The following is a 23,258-nucleotide window of genomic DNA, read 5'->3' as shown; positions in this document are numbered from 1 at the left end:
GGCTTTTGAGCTATCTCTCATTGCTTTGGAAGCTGTTGCATCTGTAAGCTAGGACATTCTCTAATCTGGTGCCCCAATTTTCCATATTTAAAACAGGCTCCAGTATTCTAATAACAAGGGCTCGATCCATGCTTTTTCCCACATTTTTTACATGGTTCTATTGGGCTTTGAAGTGGCAAGGCCCTTGGCTTCTTGTTTGCCCTTTCAAACTGTTGTTGATTAGATGGTTTGGGTCTAACTTGATTTTTCTGATTTTTCATCTTTGGGCAATTTTCGCAATCTTTTTCGACAATTTGGGCTCGATTCGCTATTTCAGCATAAGTTCTCAATTTTAAGACTGATATTCTGCTTCTAATAGCTGGTCTGAGACCCCTTTCAAATTTTTTCATCTTTCTTGCATCATTATTAATCATATGTGGTGCAAACCTTGCCAAATCAGTAAACTTGGCCTCGTACTGTGTTACTGTCCGGTTTCTTTGGATTAATTTCAGAAATTCCATTTCTTTTTTGTCTCGAATAAAATCTGGGAAATACTATTCATTAAATGCCTCTAGAAATATTTCTCAAGTCAATGGTTTATTTTCTTTGACCAATACTACTTTTGCCATTCGCCACCAATGTTGTGTTTCAAGTTCTAACATAAAAACTGCCAAGGCCACCTTCCTATCATCAGGACATTCCATTACCTCGAATGTTTTCTCCAATTGCATAATCCATCCCTCGGCTTCCAGTGGGTTTACAACACCCTTAAAAGAATGTGGGTTCAATTTCTTAAATTATTCGATATTACTCCCACCATTACTCGTAACTGACTGCCTGGGTGGATTGTTGTTTTCTATTTGATGTTGCATTAGAGCAACCATATTTTCCAAGGCTTTGTGCAAAAGGTCATCCGAGCAAATCTTTCTTGGGCATATCTAAAATAGAAAGTCATATAAAAATGCTTGTTTGTTTGCTCGGTATAGGCAAATTTACTGTACACTAGAGTTGTCTAAATATAGAGCAAGAGAATGGTGCATCTATATTTTTAGAGTTGCCTAAATATAGAGAAAGAAAATGGTGCATTTATGTTTTTACAGAGAGCAGGATAGTACCTGTTGAGGGAGAGAAATCGAGTTAGTAAAATGGTTTATAAAATTGGAGTAGTTTATAGAGTGAATAGAGCTCAAAGAAGTGGTTGTTCTAATGATTATTTGCTACTGTTCGCATAGCGTGGAACTGTTGGGTTTCAAACAAACCCCATATGATAATTAGATATGCGATTAGACGCCATGTACGCATTCACATCACGTATAGTGAGATCGAGCCTGAGCCCGACACGTACATATGCTCCAGCAAGGGATGCGTCATGCAAGCGCGTGTTATTAAGCACCTCATACATGCATGCACATTACATGCTTTGCGTGCACTCACACCTTTGTTCAATAAATTTAATGCATGAGAGTACTCCCGCATTCTTTCCTATTTCATTTTTCTACCTGGGACTAAACTCTCTCTATCTATTAAAAATTAGAAAACAATATTTATAAACATTTTTAAATATCTAATAGTATTTTACAAGTACTAACAAAAAAAACTTTCACAAAAATATTTTCATTCGTACCAAACACTAGAGATTGAACTTTATTTGTTATGTGATTTTTCGGTCATAACCTATCGACATCATAAGTGAAAAAAAAGACGGTTTGGAATCTTTAGATTGAAAAATCTTTATTCCATAAATTGTTATCTCTCACTCTCCATGTGTGCGTGTTGATCTTCCTTAAATAGTAATGAACTACTAATCCATCCATAGCAATAGTTACAAAATGTTCACATAAAAAAATTTGATTCAATTAGTACTCTCTTTATCTATTGTATTCTTTCTATTTTGTAATGTAGTGGGGATTACAGTCCCTATCTATTTTTGAATTAGTTCGTAGTTTTTGACACTGTCAAAAATAGAAACCACAATGTGCAACTCAAATATTATATGGAGGTGTAAGCTACAACCACAACCTCTTTCCTTGTATTAACTTATCAAAATTAACAAAAACTTCGTATCAATAGTTACGGTCACTCTCTCCCTCTTTCACTCTCCCCCTCCGATACTCCTCTCGAGTAAATCAAAGAGCCCGAATAGCTTCTCTTCCCAATCAAAACGAACCCTCTTAGGGGCTGATAACCTTGGTGGATACTACCATATTAATTTACTATGGGGTTTTTATAAGACCAAGGCTTTATGAAACGAAATAAAGCCTCACCTCAAATCCTCATCTAAAAAGCACTTTTGGCATAAAAAATCTTAATGATGGCTCTAAAAATTAATTTTCAACACCACTAATAATATTTGAAACCCAAAAAAATAGCACAGATCTTGGGAAGAAGTAAACACTTATGTTTAGAGTGAAATGGATGGTCTAGGTGATTTCTCAGGGAAATGGAGTGGCTTGAATTATGCTCATGAGACCACGGCGTGACTTCAAAGTCCCCCGCCGCGCCCCAAAACACCAAGGGGTTGGGAACCCAGTGGAGATGGCTTGTAGATCAAGCCCAAAAAGAAGCCCTAAGATTGTCGGCATTGGGTTCATAGACGGCAGTGCATTTCCAGTGTAGCCTATCAGAGCCCCAGGAAAGGATCATCGTAATTGAGAAAAGGACTATAGCAGAATCTAGCAGATCATGTAGGATGGGATCCCAAAGGATCCAGACGCCACCCGAAGCACCTTGTGCTTCGGGAGCAGTCCACCTTCTAGGCTTGAAGCCCCAAATGCGTCGAATATCAGAAAGAGTGGGAGAAGGCAGTTTGGTCTCACACAGAGCCAAGAGGGTCTGTATTGCACACAGTTCTCGAACCGCATTTCCTTTTAGTGGTTGGCCTAGGCCACAGACATTCCACATTAATACTTTCATTGGGAGAAGGATGAGGTATGGGTCCTCCTTGAGCAGGGAGGGAGTTGAGAAAGGGTTGCTGAGGCTTAGTGGTTAAGAGCAGAAGGACGACGGGTAAGGGGTTGAGAAAGTCCAGAGTAAAAGTTGACTCCAAAAGCTAGCAAGTTATCCAATTCCCGCTTTGACTTTATTTTTTTGGTAGTGGAGGATGAGACTAAATCGGCATTGATGACGTCTTTTAGGGCTGGGGGCTCAATGAATTTGAAGCCCATCACTCTCATGACCTCTTGAGGGTCACCTTGTGACCCACCTTGTGCGCGAAGCAGGTAATGGAAGAAAGTGGAGTCAACTAAAGTTAGAGAGTGAGACAAAGAGCTCGTTGGGGAGAGCCGAGAGGAATAAGGAGAAAGGGTTGACCCCTCTGGGGGAGGAGCGCCACAGTGTGGAGGGCTGTAGTGGCAGGAAACAAGGGTGGAAGGGTGAGAGTTTAACCTCTGAAAGAGGGGGATAAGAATGCGTAGCGGGGTAGGAAAGGGGGTTATGGGGGAGAGAAGCATTGGGTGCAAGGCTGATCTCATTAGGTGGGTTGGGGTGGATGAATTGAGATGCCGACCCCATCGCCTCCTTAGGGGAATTAAAGGTGGGATCTGGACAGATCGACTAATTGGGATTGATCTCACCATTTTTGTCACCCGACCATTTTTGTCACCCGACGAGGAAAATAGAGAAGAGAGCGATGGGTCCTGCTATCTAAGGGATCCGCGAGACAGGATAGGTCCCCGAATTGTCCCTTACAACCAAGGATTCAACGTCAGAGGGGGGTCCACCGCAGTCATGGTTGTCGAGGGTAACTCCAAAGGGCCCACCAGGGGTAAAAGGGGTGAACTCAGCTTCCACGTAGACGCGAAAGGTGAGGCTACCTGTTTCAAATCGAGAGGCTGTGATGGTGGAGGGTTTGCCAAAGGGGGTATCTTGCGTCGTAGGAAAAGGTAGAGAGAGGTTCGTAGATGGAGAGGCCCCATAGGAGGAAGACCCTGGGAAGGGCCCACATTGTGGTGGTAAGTCGAGGAAGGGTATAAGGCTAAGGCCAGAATGAGATGGGTGACCATCGGATAAGGGTTACCCTTGCCCCTAGGCACAAGATGAGGAGAAAGTTGGTTGGGAGGGCTTAGAGCGTGAGCATTGAACAAGGGGAGGGGTCCACCGTGATTTGGAAAAGATCCTTGTCCCTGAGGAGGCTGCGGTATGGGTGGGCTTGAGTAAGTAACCACCGTCGGATGAATAGCACCTATATCGCGAGTGGTCGGCAAGATAGGTTGGTTAGGGGCCGACGCATGAAAACGAGTTGAATTTCCAAAAGTGGCAGCAGGGTGGTAGATCCACTGTAGGATGAAGAGATCCTTGTCCCTAAGGAGGCTGCGAGATGGGCGGGCTAGCGTTAATAACCAACGTTGGATGGAGAGGGCCTTTATCGCGAGGGGTTTGCAAGATTGGTGGATTAGGAGCCAACACGTGTCAAATCTCCAGAAGAGGCAGCAATGTGGTTGGTGGAAAGTGGTCTAGCAGTCAGCCACTCCTTCACTTGGACGCCTATCATTGGCTGCCGAGCTGGATGGGTTTCTATGGACGTTTGGCGCTCGATATTGGAATATTCGACGCGTGGCCCGCCTGCGAAGGACCTAGCGTTGACGATATCCATTTGCGAAGGGGCAAATCGTGGCGGTTGCTTGTAATCCTTATAAGCCCTTGGATTTCTTAATCGACGGCCACGAGTCACCATGGTCCACTCCTCCGTAGCTTGCTGAACGGGGTATCGTGGTCTTGACCCAGCAATACCAAGGTCCTGAACATGACAAGACGGGTGGGGGGAAGCCTTCACCCAGGAAACTGGGATGCTGAAAAAGAGCCCATATGGCTCTAGCCACAGGTGGTAGGGGACTTGTTCCGGAATGAGAACTTCAACCAGGACTCGAATGGAACTAAGCGGCAGTGAGGCATCTGAAGGCTAGTGGACCGAGATGAATCTACCGCATGCTTCCCCAATCTTTTGGAAGGTTTCCACGTTCCAGACCTGTCGTGGGATGTGGGTGGCTGTAAGCCAGAGTTTTTCTGTTTTAATTTTAATTTTTTATAAATCTGATTTATTTTAAATTTGGGGCCTGTACATCTTACTCGCACAAAAATAAAATATCAAAAACTTATTATTGAAAAGCAAAATGATGAAAATACCCCTGAAATATTCATAGAGGTAATTTAGTTAATTTTAAGGTTTGAATTATTTTTTTTAATATTTATTTAGATGTGCCTCATTGAGTTGTAGACACCTATATAATTTGAAGTTAATCTGATTTATATAACAATTATGAAAATTCAAAACACCATCATACAATCGTGACCATCTAATAAGCTTAAGATGACGATGAGCCATGAGTGAAATATTTTAAAAATTTACTCATGAGTGTCTTAAAGCGTTTTCGTACACATACGTTAGTGGTGGGCACATCATAGGGTATTACATGCGAATGTATTCAATGAGACCGTACTTTCGTACAAAAAGGTAAAAATCTTAAGCAGTCACCCATAATTTCGGAAGTGATGAATGGAAAATAGCTTCAGAAACACTTGTACATTCATTCATGTTGGGTTTTTATGATTTTTTCATTTGAGCTGCATATTGTCAGCACATCATTTGGTACCAAATGCAACTGTATTCAATGACTCTTTACCTTGGTACATAAAGGTAAAAAACATTCTAAATTGGCAGATTTGAAACCTGACATTTATTATTCTGGATAGTACAAGAAAATTTTCTCGGTCTTAAGCATGGACATTGGCAAACGCCTGTCCATCCAATTTCACATTTAACAGTTTGGGTTATTTTTCACCTTTTTATCCCAAAGATGAACAATATCATTGAATATCATCTCATTTATATTGGGTTTTGTTACGTAGTGGTCCTCTTTGACTAATATCACAATTTTATTTTTCTCATCTTTGCCTTGCTCTTATAATTTATCTTTTTGACAGAGAGATGTTCCTGCTAGATACCTTCTACGTCTGGGACAGGGAGAGCAAGAGTTAGCTACTGACCTTGATTTTAGCCGGCAAGGTCGTGTCAATGCAATGCTTGTACGTCGGATAGAACTGCTCACAGAGGTTGAAAGGCTTGCAAAATTACTTAACCAGCCAGAAGATGTGGGCTATACATGTGCAACCGCAGGCTACTTTTGGTTGCATGTCTACTCTCGTTGGGAACAGTTTCTTGCTGCTTGTGAGCAGAATCGAGAAAAACCAAATTTTGTCAAAGATAGATTTCCATTTCAAGAGTTCTTCTCGGGCACACCTAAGCCTGTATTCACAGGAGAATCATTTGAGGCAGATATGCGTTCAGCAATGGGCTGCTTTCGCCATCTTAAAACAATGCTTCAGTAACTTGAAGAATGCAGAGCCTTTGAGCAGTTGAAATCAACAGCTGATAGGGCGAATTATCTGATGACCAAACAGGCGAAGATTGTGGCCATGACATGTACCCATGCAGCATTGAACAGGAAGGATTTTCTTCAGTTGGGTTTTAAATATGACAATTTGCTTATGGATGAAAGTGCACAGATCTTAGAGATAGAGACATTTATTCCAATGTTACTTCAACGACAGGAAGATGGCTATGCTCGGCTTAAACGTTGTATACTGATTGGTGATCATCATCAGTTACCTCCAGTTGTAAAAAACATGGCCTTTCAGAAATATAGCCACATGGATCAGAGTCTTTTTACAAGGTTTGTGCGATTAGGAATTCCATATATTGAACTTAATGCTCAGGGTAGGGCACGGCCAAGTATTGCCAAGCTTTACAATTGGAGGTATAGAGATTTAGGAGATATTCCTTCTGTGCAAAGAGAAGAAATATTCCATAAAGCAAATGCTGGTTTCTCTTACGAGTATCAACTTGTAGATGTTCCTGATTACAATGGAAGGGGTGAGTCAGCCCCTTCTCCTTGGTTCTATCAGAATGAAGGAGAGGCAGAATATGTTGTCAGTGTTTACATATACATGCGCTTACTCGGGTACCCTGCAAATAAGATATCTATCTTGACTACTTACAATGGTCAAAAGCTTCTGATACGTGATGTCATCAAGGGGCAGTGCACAAATGGTATTGGTCCACCAAGCAAGGTAGCTTATAAAGAAAGATGTTCTCAAGTACTTTTTTTTAAAAAAAAAATTCCATTACCATCATCTTTCTCGTCGTCATCGTTATCATCAACATCATTGTTTTTGTTGTTATTCTTGTTCTTTCTTATTATTATACCCATTTCATATAACCAGAATTATTATTGTTATCCCCATTTCACATTACCACAAGGAAAAATAATTGAAAATTCATTGCATTTTATGACACTCTTACCCTCCACACAGATTATTACTTTAGCTTGGTTGGCTCTATTGGGATGGTGTAATTAAAATGGTTTTCTTTGTTTTACAGGTCACAACAATTGACCAATTTCAATATTAGAAAATGATATTGAAAATACATTGCATTTTATGATACTAATTTACTCCTACCGACCACAAATAATACTAGTTTAGTTTGATTGGCTCTATTGGGATAAGTGTAATTGTAATGGTTTTTCTTTGTTTTACAGGTTACAACAGTTGACAAATTTCAAGGTCAGCAAAATGACTATATTTTATTGTCCCTTGTTTTGTGGGTCACCTGTGGAGAGTGGCACAATCGAAGAGCCCTCTACCGCCACCAACATGCAGGAAGAAAGTGAGGAAAAGGATGCCACTCCCGAGAATGGCGCGGAGGAAGACTCTAAGATGGAAGAGTGAAGTCAAATTGCTTGGCTTTTGAGACCAACCAGCTTGTATTTATATTGAATATTGATGCATTTTCTTCCTGTACGTGATTCGTGGCACAAGGCATTTGTAACTAAAACGCTTCTCACTCTATCTCCGCCTTTTGTCCTGGTGTTAAGGATAGGATGAGGTGAGTTACGTATCTAACAAGTTTAAAGGTTTTGGTGCCATTGTTGCTTCCCACTCTTGATTGGATTGCGTGATGGTACATGTACCTTACCAATCACAAATATTTATTGAGGTTCGAGGGAGGTATTAATTGCATGTGCTTGGGCCTAAATTCTCCATCATCTTCCGTACGACCCATTTGCTTTGTTTCATTTTCACTCGGTGTAGTTGGGCATTACATGCATCGAACATGATACTGATCTTCTCAGACTGGATGCAAATGACCACCTTTTGTTTTTAGCTTCCCTTTCGCTATGGATACCTAAAACAATAAAAGTGCAGGTTTAGGTGCTCCCCTCCCAATTAAAGTGAGCCCTTCCTTTCAAATCCATCTTTGATGTGTTTTGGGTCTAAAATTGTACATGTCTATCATCTTAACCACAACAATAATGAATCTGAAAAGAAAAAAACAAAGGAAAATAAAAATGATTTCGAGCCTTATTTTTGTATGCCGGTTGCTCATAGAGGGGTTACAGGTGAAATTCCTGTGGAATGGGGCAGGGGAGAGATTTCACTTGTAGCCTGGGACACAGTTGACATTAAATGATGACGGGGGCTTCGGACCTACAAAGCTAAGAGAGGTAAACAGAGCACGGCTTTGGAGATTTGTGACAAATAAGAACCATCTCTGGCTTCAGGTGATCGCTAGCAAATATGGAACCATGCGAAGAGGATGGCTACCTAAGATGGTGAATCTGATATCCAACAAAACCTTTTCACATCTGGAAGAGACCATCAATCTTATACAAAATGAATTCTGCAAACGCATTAGATTATTTGCCAAATGAGGACACCTAGTGAGGATCTAGAGGGATCTATGGTATGGTGAAGATACACTGCCGGACAGAAATGCTAATCTTTTTCAGATTGCAGCTGACCTGGAGGAGGAAATCGCAGGAACGAACAAACTCATCATCCAACTTCTGGCGAGGAGGTGGACAAATTTCAGAAGCATTCCATTCGGGGAAATGAGGTAATTCTTTCAGGTCCAGGTATGTTTTTTGCTTGCTCATTCTATAAGGTCCTTGCTATCCAAACCTTTGCCCAAAAGTGGTAGGTAGGGTGTATTCCCTTCCAAGCTCACTAAGGTTCAGACATTCACATGGTTAGCAAGCCTCAACAAAGCCCTAATACAGGTGGATCATTTACAACATAGAAGAATCCACATGGCAAATAGTGTATAATGTACCTTGAGGATAAAAAGGAATGACACATTTTGGCATTGTGAATCTACCATTCAAATTTCTTCCTACTTCCTACTTCCTAAGGAAATATTATATCCCTTGAGCACATTCACAGTCACCAGTCTCCCACATCATTGGGTAACCCCCCACTACTGAAAACAAGTCGCACCTTCTGGAATCTGAAGGTTCTAGGGGCCGAATTGTTCCATTTAGTTGAAAACTTGGAATGAAATCAACGAATTTTCCAAGGTAGATCCTCTAGAATAACAATCCTCCAGAAACACACAAAACTTGTGAACAGGAGAAAACAACAGGACATTTGAGGGCGCTACAAACTAGATGCACCAATCAGAATTTTGAAAATTTAGCAAGATTCTTGTAACCCATTTTTGGGAAAATACACAGTTTTACACTTCGTCTAGAACTTATCTTAAAAAATTGCCTCTTCCTGACTGCAGCCTTAGCCCCAGTCAAACTTCATTTATCATAGAGGCTAGAGGTTTGGAACTTGTAGACCCGCAACTAGGGGCAGGCCCGAATCCCATGTTCAGTGAAAACGAAGAATCACATCATCCTCATCCCCAACAGCCCTTTTGACAACATCAAATCCCAGGTCATATTCTGGGCCTCCAATCACCCTCTATACAAAGGCTTCTCATCCTCGGCATTCCATCAGAACTGGCAGGCCTTACTCCACCTCGATCATCAGCAACCTTCTCGTGCATCACTCTGGAGACCCCTGAGTGTAGCCTAGTTGAACGGAATTTTGATGGCTGCTCCTTCCAAAATCACAAAGGTTCTATCCTGGCCTCTTTCTCGAAACCCATTGGCCATGCTGATGCCCAATTAGCAGAGGCGCTTGCCCTCCTCGAAGGGCTCAAACTATTCAACCCTTCCTGGAGCCCTGGACTAATAATCAAAGATGACTCTCGGAATACTATCACCTGGGCATCAGGCTCCACTGCTTGCCCTTGGTACCTGCTGAAATTTCCCACCTGACAAGCTCCCTCTCTCACTTCTGGAATCACATTTGGCGAGAGAGTAACACAAACACAGATGCCCTTGCCAAGGCTGGTGCTACCTCAGCTAGCGATTGAGTGGATTTTTTAGACTCAGTCACTTCTTATTCTTTAGAATCCCCTCTCTTGTCTTCTCCCACCCTTGGAGGTGTTATACAAAGGGGTCCCCCTCAGGGGAGAGCCAATTTTTAATGTACATAGCTTCCTTTGAAGAAGCACATTTTTATACTTGATTTCCTTTAATGCAATACAGTCGACACTATTCCCAAAAAAAAAAAAAAACAAAACTATTAGTAGCTTACCAATCCAAGAAAGAGTACAAGAAAAGAAAAGAAAGCAAGAAGTAGTACATTGCAGGTTATCCTATCCATACATTGCCACCTTCTACTTTACCAGTCCATTTGATTTTCAAATTGATTACAAAAAATGAATTCATAAGTTTACCTTCAATACCCGGATCCCACAGAGGGGGAAAATCCAACATAATACCATGCAAAGCTACCCATCTTTCCCAGGGATGACCCTTCATGAAAAATAAATGAAACGTCAGTACTCACTCCAGTGTTGCTCGGAGTCAATCCATCATCTTAACCAAATTACTCATCAAACAACTACCTTACGCTCTTCTTCAATCCCCAAAATCACAGAGATCTGAAAGGATTCTACCTGATAGATTACTGAAAGAAAAAACATCTATAACTCTGCAACAAAAATCAGTCACAACAGATAGAAATAGCTTCTATATCACAATGAAACAAGACTACAATGTCAAAGGTCAGAACCCCCTGTAAATTATGAGGAGCTCTTCAACGTCATCAGGATATTCATACACAAACTTACTAAGAAAACTCTTCTCTGTCAGATTACACACAGTTGAAAGGCTCGGAGATTTACGAAGAAGTCGCTTGCTTTTTAGATGTTCCACTACTCTATGCCTGGGTACCACTCTCCCCTCAAAGCTGAACATAAGCAATTTGGGATGAAGAATCATATAAGGGCCGTCAAATTTGAGTGTATTCAGATAAAACTCCATAGCACATCGAATCTTTTCTTCCGAAACCAACAGTACATGTGGTGCCTTTTTGAAAGCAGTAATTACATCTTTCTCAGACCACCCAAAACTCTGAAATAACTTAATCTTTTCCTCCCATTTCTCTTTAGTCAAAGAGCTCATGACCCCAATAGCATGAACATACAGGCTTGCATCTCGACTAAAGCCATATTCATCAACCCTTTGTATAACACTCTTGACCAAGTCAGGGTTCAAAACTAGAACTCGAGGAAACTTCATTATCAATTTTGCTATCTGAGAGAGACTGATTCCACAACTCTGCATATAGTTTGTTAGAGGCAACAGGGTTTTCTTCAAATCTGTCTTTAGAAGCCAACCAGAATGCTTAATTGCTCTATAGACATTATCGTCGGTTTCAAGAACAAGTTTGAGAAACTCAATCAAATGGCACAATCGTTCCTCGCCACGCCATAGAATGCCTGGATCATTAGAGATTAAATTGGTCAATCTGGCGCCAGAGAGGCCCAAATCCTGAAATATCTTTAGCTTGCGCTTTAGGGTTTTATCCACACTAGCTCTCAAGACTCTTGGGCTTCTTTTTAGCATTTCTTCTATTTGGGTCTGAGAGAAACCACATTCCTTGAAGTAAGAGACTGTAGCATCAGCTTCCTTGTGGCTTCTAACATGGCCTAGTTGGGCACAGACTGGAAGGATGCTATCCTTAGAGAACCCATGCTTCTTGATCAAGTAATCAGCAAGGGGGAATGGTAATGCTGTCTCTCGTTTGGTGAGATTCGAAGAGAATGGAGCAAACGAATTTAGGGTTACAATGCATGTGGAGATATGGATATTGGATAATTTCAGGAAGTGAAAGAGGGCGAGTTTCTTATGGAGATTCATTTCTTATATCTAGTTGAGAGAGATCTGGCATGTTACCTGAGTAATGGCGCTGTACAGAGAGAGAGATTTCAAGGAGAAGAATTGCATACAAAGAAGAGAGAGAATGTTTTCAGAGGGCATCCCTGCGGATTGGGGGCACTGCAAGAACCAGCCTTCAACTTCTACCTCAGACGAACCACTTCATTTGAGGGCACAAGGAAAGTCACAGAAATTAGGGCAACAATATTATAAGCTATATCTACCATGATCGAAGTTTTCTCAATATGAAATCGTTACCCTCCATTTATTAAGTTTAACGGTGGATGCCCTAGAGAGTACTGTGGCTGTCTTTAGGAAGAAGTGCTTAAACTCTTTCGAGATATGAAGGGTTGGAATTTGGATGATACATGTGCTGCTAATTTGGACGGCCCTGGTTTTATAAAACAACACCTCTAGGAAAAGGTTAAAATAACTCTTAGGCTATACGGAAAAGGGAAAGGCCTCTATACTTCCCTACCGTATAGAAGATCTATGCTTCACTTACCATCCAGCCGTCCAATTTTGATCAAGAGTGTCACTCAACGTTTGATCTTAGATCCGACGTCTCAAAGTATTTTATTTTTAGTTTTATTTGTACAAATTGGATGAATATAAAATTTAGTACGTGGCATCTTCTCATTGAGGCGCATCTATAAATAATATTAAAAATAATTTTTAGATAAAATATAATGATCAAATACCCCTTAAAACTTTAAAAGGTATTTTGGTTATTTTATTTTATTGAAAATATTAGTTTTATTATTTTCATTAGTGTGAGTTTAATAGAAGATCGGACGTCCAAAATTTGGTGTCAAAATAGTCCATAAAAAAAAAAACTAAAAATAGAAAAGTGTAGAGATGTGACATTGTAATTAGGGCAATCTTAGCCCTCCTTTCAGAATGGGGGTGTATGCTACAACTAAGAGTAGTTTCTTTCACAATTCTTACTTGTACAAATATTTACGTACGTTCATGCGTTCCCCTAAATTGTTGCCGTAATGGAATTTGTTTTTTAATAATTTTGAATTTTATTTGGTCATGGCCTGTCCATTATAATGCACGCTATTGTAAGCATTAAGACATGGAAAATTGTTTCATGCGAGCTAGACGGATGCAAGTAGGTGGTCCATCTAAAAACAATATAAACTAATGGTCCAAATGTTTTCATGTCCTTAAAAATTAAGTATTAAAATTCATCTCAAAAATGAATTTATAAAGAGGCCCACGTTTCCACATATTCTAGGTGTATCGGCATAGAAACTGGGTCCTTAAAGACATTGTTAACTAATTTTTCGATCTCCCATTAAATGCTTTCTCATTTCCTCCATGTTTTTTTTGCAAGACTTATTAAAATGCCTGAGAACTCCATTTTCCCTTAGCATTGCGCCCTTTACGTTCATAAAGATGTGGAGCGGATTATTTATCAACTATCAATTTGCAAAATACCATAAAGTTTGAGCTCAAAACTTGTATTGCATGTGAGCATTACAAATATGGGAAAGTTTGAAGGTGCTTGTTGCTAAAACTCTAGTTAACACTACGGATCATATCAATTACACACTCTTCCAAGCGAATGATGCAATTAGTGAAAAAACAAAACGAGCTTATAGCCACATAGTTCGAATCTTTGGCTTGCAACATGTGTTTAGTTCAAAATGAAATACGTACTTAATAGTGCTATGATGACCAGCCTCATATGAAAATAACAAAAAAGAAATTTTTTTTATATAGAGCCCATCTCAAATTGATCATCTTGTCATCAAGATACATTGACCGGAGATAAAAATGGATTTCAAGTTTTGGAAATTGTGCATCTTGTAATGTATTTTTGGACCATCAATTTTAAAGATTTTCAAGTTTTCATTGATCGGCTTAATCTACACTATTTTTGAAGCTTTAAATTTTATAATTAAAGATGAAAATATATTTTAAGGCGATCAAAAAGATTTCCAATATTAAAACAACATTTTTCAATTATTTGAAAGTGGGCTTTAGTTTGATTTTCGAGACCCTCGGCTCTATACAAACTGCACCCCTATTGGAAAAAGTTTATATAGAGCCAAGGCTCTAAACAATCACATTAGAGCCCACGTCAGAAATTTCACTAGAAGAGGTTGTTTTGATGCCCAAATATCCTCAAATTGATCATCTCAACATCACGATGCATGGACATGAGAAAAAAAAATAGATTTCAAGTTTTGAAGATAGTGCATCTTGTAATGCATTGTTGGACCGTCAATTTTCAAGATTTTCACTTTTTCATAGATCTGCTCGATCTACGCTACTTTTAAATATTTAAATTTTATAATTAAAGATACAAATATATTTTAAGGCTGTGATCCCAATGTATAAAGCATCCATCTTACAAATTGATACAAATAGGTGGTTCATCTAAAACAATTAAAACTAACGGTCCAAATGTTTTTGTCATAAAGTCATTATTTTATTCATTAAAAATTATTTATTTATTTATTTTCATGATATCCATGTTAGAGATTATATATCCTCAAAAATTGGGTAAAAAAATCCATCTCAAAAATAGATTTTCAAGAGTCCACTCATTTCTACATGGACTCATGGAAACCGTGTACAAAAGTAAATGGTATCTTTGTATACTTTTCTTAAACTAGATTATTTGAATTTTGAGGAGCCCAAAGTTTTCTATCTGTCAATAATTAATTATGCAAACTGCCATGAGCCAATGCAAAATATTCTTTAAGGATAAAATATAAAATTGGAACGTAAATCATTTTTTTAACTTATAATATAATTATCTTTTCCTTTCAGGCTAGTCGAATTGATATATATATATATATATATATATATATATATATATATATATATATCCCCTATTTCTAACTTCTATATCTCATCAGACCCAATAAGGGAAAATATCTTATTATCCCCTATTCTTAACTTGTAAGCAAAATGACTCCCTCTTTTCTATCTTCCAATCCCCTCAACCATTTGACCACGTATTATTGACCTCAACAATGAAATGACTCTATCTCTCTCTCTCTAAAACTCCATCTCTCTCACATCATTGTCTACTTCTCTCAAAACTCCATCTCTCTCTAAAACCCAAACTTCATATCTCTCTCCCAAAACTCCATTTCTCTCCTTAAATCTCAAATTCCATCTCTCTTTCTCTAAAACTCCCTCTCCTCTAAAACTCAAACTCGATCTCTCTCTAAAACTCCATCTCTCTCACACACATAAGAAGGTGTGCTCGTGTTCGAGCTCAAGTGTCACACCCCAAGAATTTACAATACTGATATTCTTGAGAGGTGACAATCAAAACAAAGCAATTTTAGATATCTACCATGCAATGAATCAAAATCAAAACCCCCTTTTTTTTTTTTTTGAAATTTTAGGATTATTAAATAAACTCTGTTCATAACTAATATTAACATAAAGGTCTAATCACATATACATCTCTTTACAAGATAAATTTACAATGACGAATTCTTACAAAGTAACAAAATAAAGTTTAAGCGCAACTACAATATCTTCTAAAGTTGATCCTGACGAGCACTCAAAATGAAACAACAGTTATCCTGAAAATAATGTTTACCATAGTTTGATGAGTTTGGCTACTCAGTAAGTGATCATCATAATCCTAAAAATAATCATGGTTGAAAGATAACAATATTTTCAAAAATGAGATCTATTAACAGAAATGGATCAACAGTTTCACTTTCAAAAATGCATAATTAAGTATAATTCGAATAATTGAAATGCGTATAACATTTTAACGGCAGTGCATAATTCAAAGGATTTCACAAAATACCCTACGAGCGTCCCAAGTAGGTCACCTATATACCCCATTAGCGTCCTGATGGGTCCACTTAATCCCTATCGACGTCCCAGATAGGTCCACTTAATCCCTCCAGGTCTACTTATGCCTCACCGGCATACCGGATGAGTCCACTTAATCCCTACCGGTGTACCGGATAGGTCCACTTATACCTCACCGGCGAACCGGATGAGTCCACTTGCGCACTTAATGTATTTCTAAAACGTTTTAAACATTCAAAAGCAGCAATATCATGTACTCAACATATCACTGAAATTATTAATATGAATTTCACTGAAACCATTAATAACAGTCCCTTTCAATAACATTTCAAAAATAACCAGTCAAATATTTTGGGCTCAAATTCGTAAAGGTAGCAGTTCGTAAAGACATTCTAGCATAATTGCCAATCTAGTATGTATAGAAAAACTAGTATACAAATCCAAGAATACGGAATTATCACAATTATGGGATGTCAATTCGCAAATAAACATTTCACAGACAATGCTATAATCAAATGCAAAAATATCAGTTTTCAAATAATAAGGCAATCATTTGCACATGAATTTTACAATGTCTAAATATTAAAAAACACTAAAAAGAAAACTCACAATTTTACTAAAAGCAGAAATATCACATTTATTTCTAATAATTTTATAGTATCTAAAATTTTCTAACAATAGACAAGAAAAATAAATTTATTTCTAAGAATTTACGGCATTTAAAATTTCTAACATAGATAAAATATCACAATTTTATTAAAAAGATCATTTTTCGATACAATGAGGTCACTTACAGTTGCTCATCAGATTTGATTCATCGGAACCATATATAGGTCTAGACCTTCAAAATGGTCTAAGAGATTCAAGGTTTAGAGTCCCTAACTTTTACTTTGTACGGTTACTGCTCTCGCCTTTTTTTCTTTTGAGGAACTAACCCTTGTCGGATGGTCAAGCCCCTTGAAATTGCCGACTACATGGCAAAAGTAAAAATTATATAAGCGAAGGAAGACCTCATTACTAGGCTGTTAAAAAGGGATGGTCAGAGAAGGAGTACTTCAAGAGAAACATCAAAGCGTGCTTTCCTGTTATCCTCAGAACTCATACGTATATAAGGAATTTAAGGGAGAACACTTTTTTTTTTTCTAATGATTTACAATATTTAAAATTCCTAACAGTAAATAAAATTTCACAATTTTACTAAAAGTTTATTTTTTCAAAATAATGAGGTTGCTTGCGCATAAAATTTATCGCGCCTAAAATTCATGATAATAAGCAGAAGTAATTGTTTCTTTTCATTTTTAAAAAGAACGGATTATTTTTCTAGATAATGAAGTCATTTGCCTAAAATATTTGTGAGGGAGCTTCCGATAAAAATTCGGCTAGAGAGAAGAGCTCACTGTGTTTGTAAGAGGGAGAGCGAGAGTGGAGTTCTGTAAGGGGATGCCTTACCTATCACCCTACTTAAATCTTTTTAAAACGCCTCCACCTCATGTATGAGGTGTAGCGTAAATGTCCGCCTTTAACACATGAAAACCACGTCCACTAAAGTAAACAAAGCTTAAACCAAATGAAGGCAAAAGCTTTTGAAAGTAATGATGGTCCCTAAGGACCATCATACTCATATGGACCTTCACTTATTAAAAGTTTCTTTTTTATTTTTATTTATTTATTTTTTTTTGAAATGTTAGGATTATTACATTCTTCTCCCCTTTAAAGAAATTTAGTTCTCCAAATTTGTGTACCTGATTACTGAAAAAGATAGGGATATTTCTCTCTGATTTCGTCTTCTAGTTCCCAGTCGACTCCTCTTTTGAATAGTACTGCCATAATATACGGACCAAAGGAATCTCTTTTTTTCGCAACACTTGTACCCTTCTATCCAGTATAAAAATTGGCTGCTCAATGAAGGATAGGTCCTTCCTGATCGGTAAAGGTTCATATTTCAAGATATGGGATGGGTCGGGCTGATATTTTCGTAGTGATGATACATAAAAGACATTATGGACGTTTGCTAATTCGAGTGGTAAGCCAAGTCTATAAGACTCACTTCCGATTGTTTCTAGGATTTCAAATGGTCCGTCGTAACGTGGGCTCAGCTTTCCTTTCTTGCCGAATCTCGTAAAGCCTTTTATTGGTGAGATCTTCAGGAAAACTCGATCACCTTCCCCAAATTGAAGATCTCTCCGTCGGTTATCGGCATAACTCTTTTGTCGACTCTGAGCTGTTTTGAGCCTTTCTCGAATTAATGCTATCTTATATGTGGTTACCTGGATAATTTTTTACCCCAAAAGCTTTCTTTCACCAACATTGTTCCAACAGATGGGTGACCTGCATTTCCTTCCATACAGGGCTTCATATGGTGCCATCTGAATACTCGCTTGAAAGCTATTATTATAAGAAAACTCAATCGGGGGTAAATGGTCATCCCAGCTTCCTGTAAAGTCAATGACACAGGCCCTCAACATATCTTCCAAGGTTTGGATGGTCCTCTTTGATTGTCCATCACTTAGGGGGTGAAAGGCAATGATAAAGGTAAGTCTCGTCCCCATGGCTGACTGTAGCCGAGCCCAAAATTTAGAAGCAAACCGAGTATCTCTGTCCAATACAATACTGACCAGAACTCCATGCAACCGCACTATTTCCTTAATATACAATTGGGCCAGTCGATTCAAAGTGTAAGTCGTGCGAATCGGTAGAAAGTGGCCAGAGACAAAATCCATAGAGATGTGCTCCCACTTCCACTCTAGCATGGGTAAAGGCTGCAACAACCCAGCGGGCCTTTGATGCTCAGCTTTTACTTGCTGGCATGTTAGGAACTTAGACACAAATAGTGCTACCTCTTTTTTCACATTATACCACCAAAAAGTGTTTTTTAGGTCCTGATACATTTTAATACTTCCGAGATGTATCGTATAACGAGAGTGATATGCTTCTTCCAAGATAGCTTTCTTCACACTCTCATCATTCGGGACACAAACCCGACATTTGAATCTTAGCAAATCCTCACTACATATAGAGAATTCGTCTCTCTTTCTCAGCTTCACCTCTTCTACGATTGTTATAAGCTGAGGGTCTTTCCTTTGTGCTGATCGAATCTGTTGGATTAATTGGGGTTCTGCCTTAATGTTGGTAATCATACTTACGACACCATTAATGGATGGAGCCGGATGCCAATCCACTATTTCCTCTAACAATCTCATTTCTTGGATCATTAGATGAGCTAAGATTCCCGTAGATTTTCTACTTAGAGCATCGGCCTTTCCTGAATGATAATGGATTGTACAATCATAATCTTTTAATCCATCCATCTTATATGTCGTATATTTAAATCTTTTTGAGAGAAGAGGTATTTCAAGCTCTTATGATCCATGTATATTTCGAAGTGCTCACCATATAGATGATGTTTCCACATTTTCACAGCGAATACTCTTGCAACCACCTCTAAGTCATGAATTGGATATTTTTCTCATACTCATTCAACTGTCTGAATGCATATGCCACTACTTTCCCATATTGCATTAATATACAACCCAAGCATTTATGTGAGGCATCACTATAAATCACAAATCCCCCACTTCCCTCAGAAATAGTTAAAATAAGGGTTGAAGTTAATCGAATTTTTAGTTTTTGAAAACTCTCTTCACATTCACTTGTCCACCCAAATTTGACATTTTTCATTGTCAATCGAGTCTATGGGGTTGGGATTCATGAAAATCCTTCTACTAATTTTCTGTAATATCCTGTCAATCTCAAAAAGCTTCGAACTTCAGTCACTTATTTCCAATTAACAACGGCTTCAACCTTTGAAGAATCAACTGATAGACCTTTTTTTGATATGACATGTCCTAAAAATGTCACTTGTTCTAGCCAAAATTCACATTTACTAAGTTTGGCATACAATTTCTTTTCTCTTAATATTTGCAATACCATTCTTACATGCTGCTCATGTTCCTTTTGATTCTTGGAATAAATTAAAATATCATCGATGAATACCACAATCAATTTATCCAAAAAGGGCTGAAAGACTGATTCATCAAATCTATAAATGCAGCCGATGCATTGGTTAAACCAAAAGGCATGACTAAAAATTCATAATGGCCATACCTTGTTCTGAAAGCTGTCTTGGGAACATCTTCACTTTTAATCTTAAGCTGATGGTATCCAGATCTAAGATCAATTTTTTAAAACACTTGTGATCGTTATAATTGATCAAATAAATTATCAATTTTAGGTAATGGATACTTATTTTTCAATGTCACTTGGTTCAACTGTCTTTAATCGATACACAATCTCATGGTCGCATCTTTCTTTTTAACAAACAATATCGGAGCACCCCAAGGTGACATACTGGGCATGATAAAACCTTTATCTAATAATTTTTCCAATTATTTTTTAAGTTCCTTAAGTTCTGTAGGTGCCATTCTGTAAGGTGCCTTAAAAATTGGGGTTACCCTAGGCAATCATTCAATAGATAATTCAATTTCACTGTCAGGCGGTAATCCTGGCAATTCTTCAGGGAAAACATCGGGAAATTCTCCGATAACCAAAGTGGTATCCAAATTTCTCTCTTCCTTCCTATGTTCTTAGATATAGGCAAAAAAGCCTTGACACCCTTTTCGAATGAAACGATTAGCTCGAATACAAGAGATTAAATATGATGGGGAGTCTTCGTTGATACCATTGAAGTAAAATACTTGTTGATTCGGAATACTAAAGGTAACCATTTTCTTGTAACAATCAATACTTGCACGGTATGCAGAAAGTCAATCCATGTCTAAGATTACTTCAAAATCTTTTTCTAGGAGTATTAAATCAACCAACAGTTCCTTTTCTTCTATCTTTATACTATATTGGTGTCAATTGTATTTCCCATCGGTGTGGCTACTTCTATAATGTATTCTAATTGTTCTGGTTCTACCTTTAAGTGGCATGCAAAGTGTGGTGACACAAATGAATGAGTAGATCCAGGATCAATCAAAACAGGAGCTACTTTTTGGAAGATAATAAGAGTACTTTGGATCACTGATTTTGAGGCCTGAGCTTCTTGCTGGGTGATCGCAAATATTATTCCCTTCATCTGAGGCTTTTGAGCTATCTCTCATTGCTTTGGAAGCTGTTGTATCTGTAAGCTAGGACATTATTTGATCTGGTACCCCAAGCTTCCACATTTAAAACAGGCATCAGTATTCTAATAACAAGAGCTCGATCCATCCTTTTTCGTACATTTTTTACATGGTTCTATTGGGCTTTGAAGTGGCAAGGCCCTTGGCTTCTTGTTTGCCCTTTCAAACTGTTGTCGATTAGATGGTGTGGGTCTAACTTGACTTTTCTGATTTTTCATCTTTTGACAATCTTTGCAATCTTTTTGGACAATTTGGGCTCGATCCACTATTTCTGCATAAGTTCTCAATTTTAAGACTGATATTCTGCTTCTAATAGCTGGTCTGAGACTTATTTCAAATTGTTTCACCTTTCTTACCTCATTGTTAATAATATGAGGTGCAAACCTGGCCAATTCAGTAAACTTGGCCTTGTACTGTGCTCTGTCCGGTTTCTTTAGATTAATTCTAGAAATTCCATTTCTTTTTTGTCTCGAATAAAATCTGAAAAATACTTTTCATTAATGCCTCTAGAAATACTTCCTAAGTCAATGGTTTATTTTCTTTAACCAATACTACTTTTGCCATTCGCCATCAATGTTGTGCTTCAAGTTCTAACATAAAAACTGCCAAGGCCATCTTTCTATCATCAAGACATTCCATTACCTCGAATGTTTTATCCAATTGCATAATCCATCCCTAGGCGTCCAGTGGGTTTACAACACCCTTAAAAGAAGGTGGGTACAATTTCTTAAAGTATTCGATAGTACTCCCACCATTACCTGTAACTGATTGCTTGGGTAGATTGTTGTTTTCCATCTGATGTTGTATTAGAGCAACTATATTTTCCAAAGCTTTGTGAGTTCCTTCCATATTAGCTTCAGCTATTCTGGATTTTGACGTCGTCTCGGTCTGTACACACAATAAATGTGATTTTAAGTACATTCTTTTAAAATTTCATAAGAATCTTAAACTTATTGCTCGGATACCATAATTGTCACACCCTAAGAATTTACAATGCTTGTATTCCTGAGCGGTGACAGTCAAAACAAAGCAATTTTAGATATTTACCATGCATTGAATCAAAATCAAAACCCCATTTTATTTTTATTTTTTTTTGAAATTTTAGGATTATTATATGAACTCTGCTCGTATTTAATAACAACATAAAGGTCTCAATATATATATATATATATATATATATATATATATATATATATATATATATATATATATATATATATATATATATCTCTTGATAAGACAAATTTACAAATGGCGAATTCTTACAAAGTAACAAAAGAAAGTTTAAGCACAACTACAATATCTTCCAAAGTTGATCCTGACGAGCACTCAAAATGAAACCGCAGTTATCCCGAAAAAAATGTTTACCATAGTTTGATGAGTTTGGCTACTCAGTAAGTGATCATCATAATCCTAAAAATAATCATGGTTGAAAGATATTAATATTTTTAAAAAGGAGATCTATTAACAGAAATGCATCAACAGTTTTACTTTCCAAAATGCATAATTAAGTATAATTTGAATAATTGAAATGCGTATAATATTTTAACTGCAATGCATAATTCAAAGGATTTCACAAAATACCCTACTAGCGTCCCAAGTAGGTCACCTAGATACCCCATCAGCGTCCTGATTGGTCCACTTAATCCCTATCGACGTCCTAGATAGGTTCACTTAATCCCTCCAGGTCTACTTATACCTCACCGGCGTACTGGATGAGTCCACTTAATCCCTACCGGCATACCGGATAGGTTCACTTATACCTCACCGACGAACCGGATGAGTCCACTTGCATACGTAAAGTATTTCTAAATCTTTTTAAACATTCGAAAGCAGCAATATCATGTACTCAACATATCACTGAAATTATTATTATGAATTTTACTGAAACCATTAATGACAGTAACTTTCAATAACATTTTAAAAATAACTAGTCAAATATTTTGGGCTCAAATTCAGAAAGGTAGCAGTTCGTAAAGACATTCTAGCATAATTGCCAATCTAATATGTATAGAAAAACTCTTATAGAAATCCAAGAATACAGAATTATCACAATTTATGGGATGTCAATTCGCAAATAAACATTTCACAGACAACGCTATAATCAAATGCAAAAATATCAGTTTTCAAATAATAAGGCAGTCATTTGCACATGAATTTTACAATATCTAAATATTCAAAAACAGTAGAAAGAAATCCCACAATTTTACTAAAAGCAGAAATATCACATTTATTTCTAATAATTTTACAGCATCGAAAATTTTCTAAAATAAACAAGAAAAATAAATTTATTTCTAAGAATTTA

At 37.7% G+C, this 23,258-nt stretch overlaps 2 protein-coding genes and 1 long non-coding RNA gene across 5 annotated transcripts in view; 1 reads left to right on the top strand and 2 right to left on the bottom strand.

The window, feature by feature from the left end:
• Window positions 1-22,338, bottom strand: part of LOC148782590 (uncharacterized) — a 28,021-nt gene extending 5,683 nt beyond the window's left edge. Inside the window, exon 1 of the long non-coding RNA XR_016054826.1 lies at window positions 22,220-22,338. This is a non-coding gene — a long non-coding RNA (uncharacterized LOC148782590). The remainder of the gene's footprint in view (window positions 1-22,219) is intronic.
• Window positions 505-7,901, top strand: LOC105420533 (uncharacterized). 3 transcript variants are annotated; one of them, XM_088865680.1, is made up of 3 exons: window positions 505-4,925; window positions 5,899-7,044; window positions 7,515-7,901. In XM_088865680.1, exons 2-3 carry the CDS (start codon window positions 6,364-6,366, stop codon window positions 7,644-7,646), a joined length of 813 nt encoding a protein of 270 aa, XP_088721806.1. In that variant the 5' UTR covers window positions 505-4,925; window positions 5,899-6,363; the 3' UTR covers window positions 7,647-7,901. The 3 variants fall into 3 exon arrangements, with proteins under 3 accessions (XP_088721806.1, XP_088721808.1, XP_088721807.1); XM_088865682.1 differs by having other exon boundaries at window positions 505-4,954; XM_088865681.1 differs by having other exon boundaries at window positions 505-4,964.
• LOC18422463 (transcription termination factor MTERF15, mitochondrial) lies at window positions 9,438-12,176 on the bottom strand. Its single transcript, XM_020664959.2, has 3 exons — window positions 10,718-12,176; window positions 10,547-10,625; window positions 9,438-10,361 (listed from the first exon to the last, which is right to left on the bottom strand). The coding sequence occupies exon 1, from the start codon at window positions 12,012-12,014 to the stop codon at window positions 10,878-10,880; it is 1,137 nt and encodes a 378-aa protein (XP_020520618.2). The 5' UTR covers window positions 12,015-12,176; the 3' UTR covers window positions 9,438-10,361; window positions 10,547-10,625; window positions 10,718-10,877.
• Window positions 22,339-23,258: the final 920 nt, after the last annotated feature.

The sequence above is a fragment of the Amborella trichopoda genome, chromosome 4, assembly GCF_054954075.1.
Source record: "Amborella trichopoda isolate Santa Cruz 75 chromosome 4, AtrichopodaSantaCruz75HAP2 v2.0, whole genome shotgun sequence".
Classification (NCBI taxonomy): domain Eukaryota; kingdom Viridiplantae; phylum Streptophyta; class Magnoliopsida; order Amborellales; family Amborellaceae; genus Amborella; species Amborella trichopoda.
Note: the sequence above shows the minus strand (reverse complement) of the source record. Positions and strands in the feature narration are given on the sequence as shown.

Coding starts and splice junctions, on each gene's coding strand:
- LOC105420533 (XM_088865680.1), top strand. CDS start 6,364: ATGACCAAACAGGCGAAGATTGTGGCCATGACATGTACCCATGCAGCA. Junction 7,045..7,514: donor GTATTGGTCCACCAAGCAAG/GTAGCTTATAAA, acceptor TTTGTTTTACAG/GTTACAACAGTTGACAAATT.
- LOC18422463 (XM_020664959.2), bottom strand. CDS start 12,014: ATGAATCTCCATAAGAAACTCGCCCTCTTTCACTTCCTGAAATTATCC.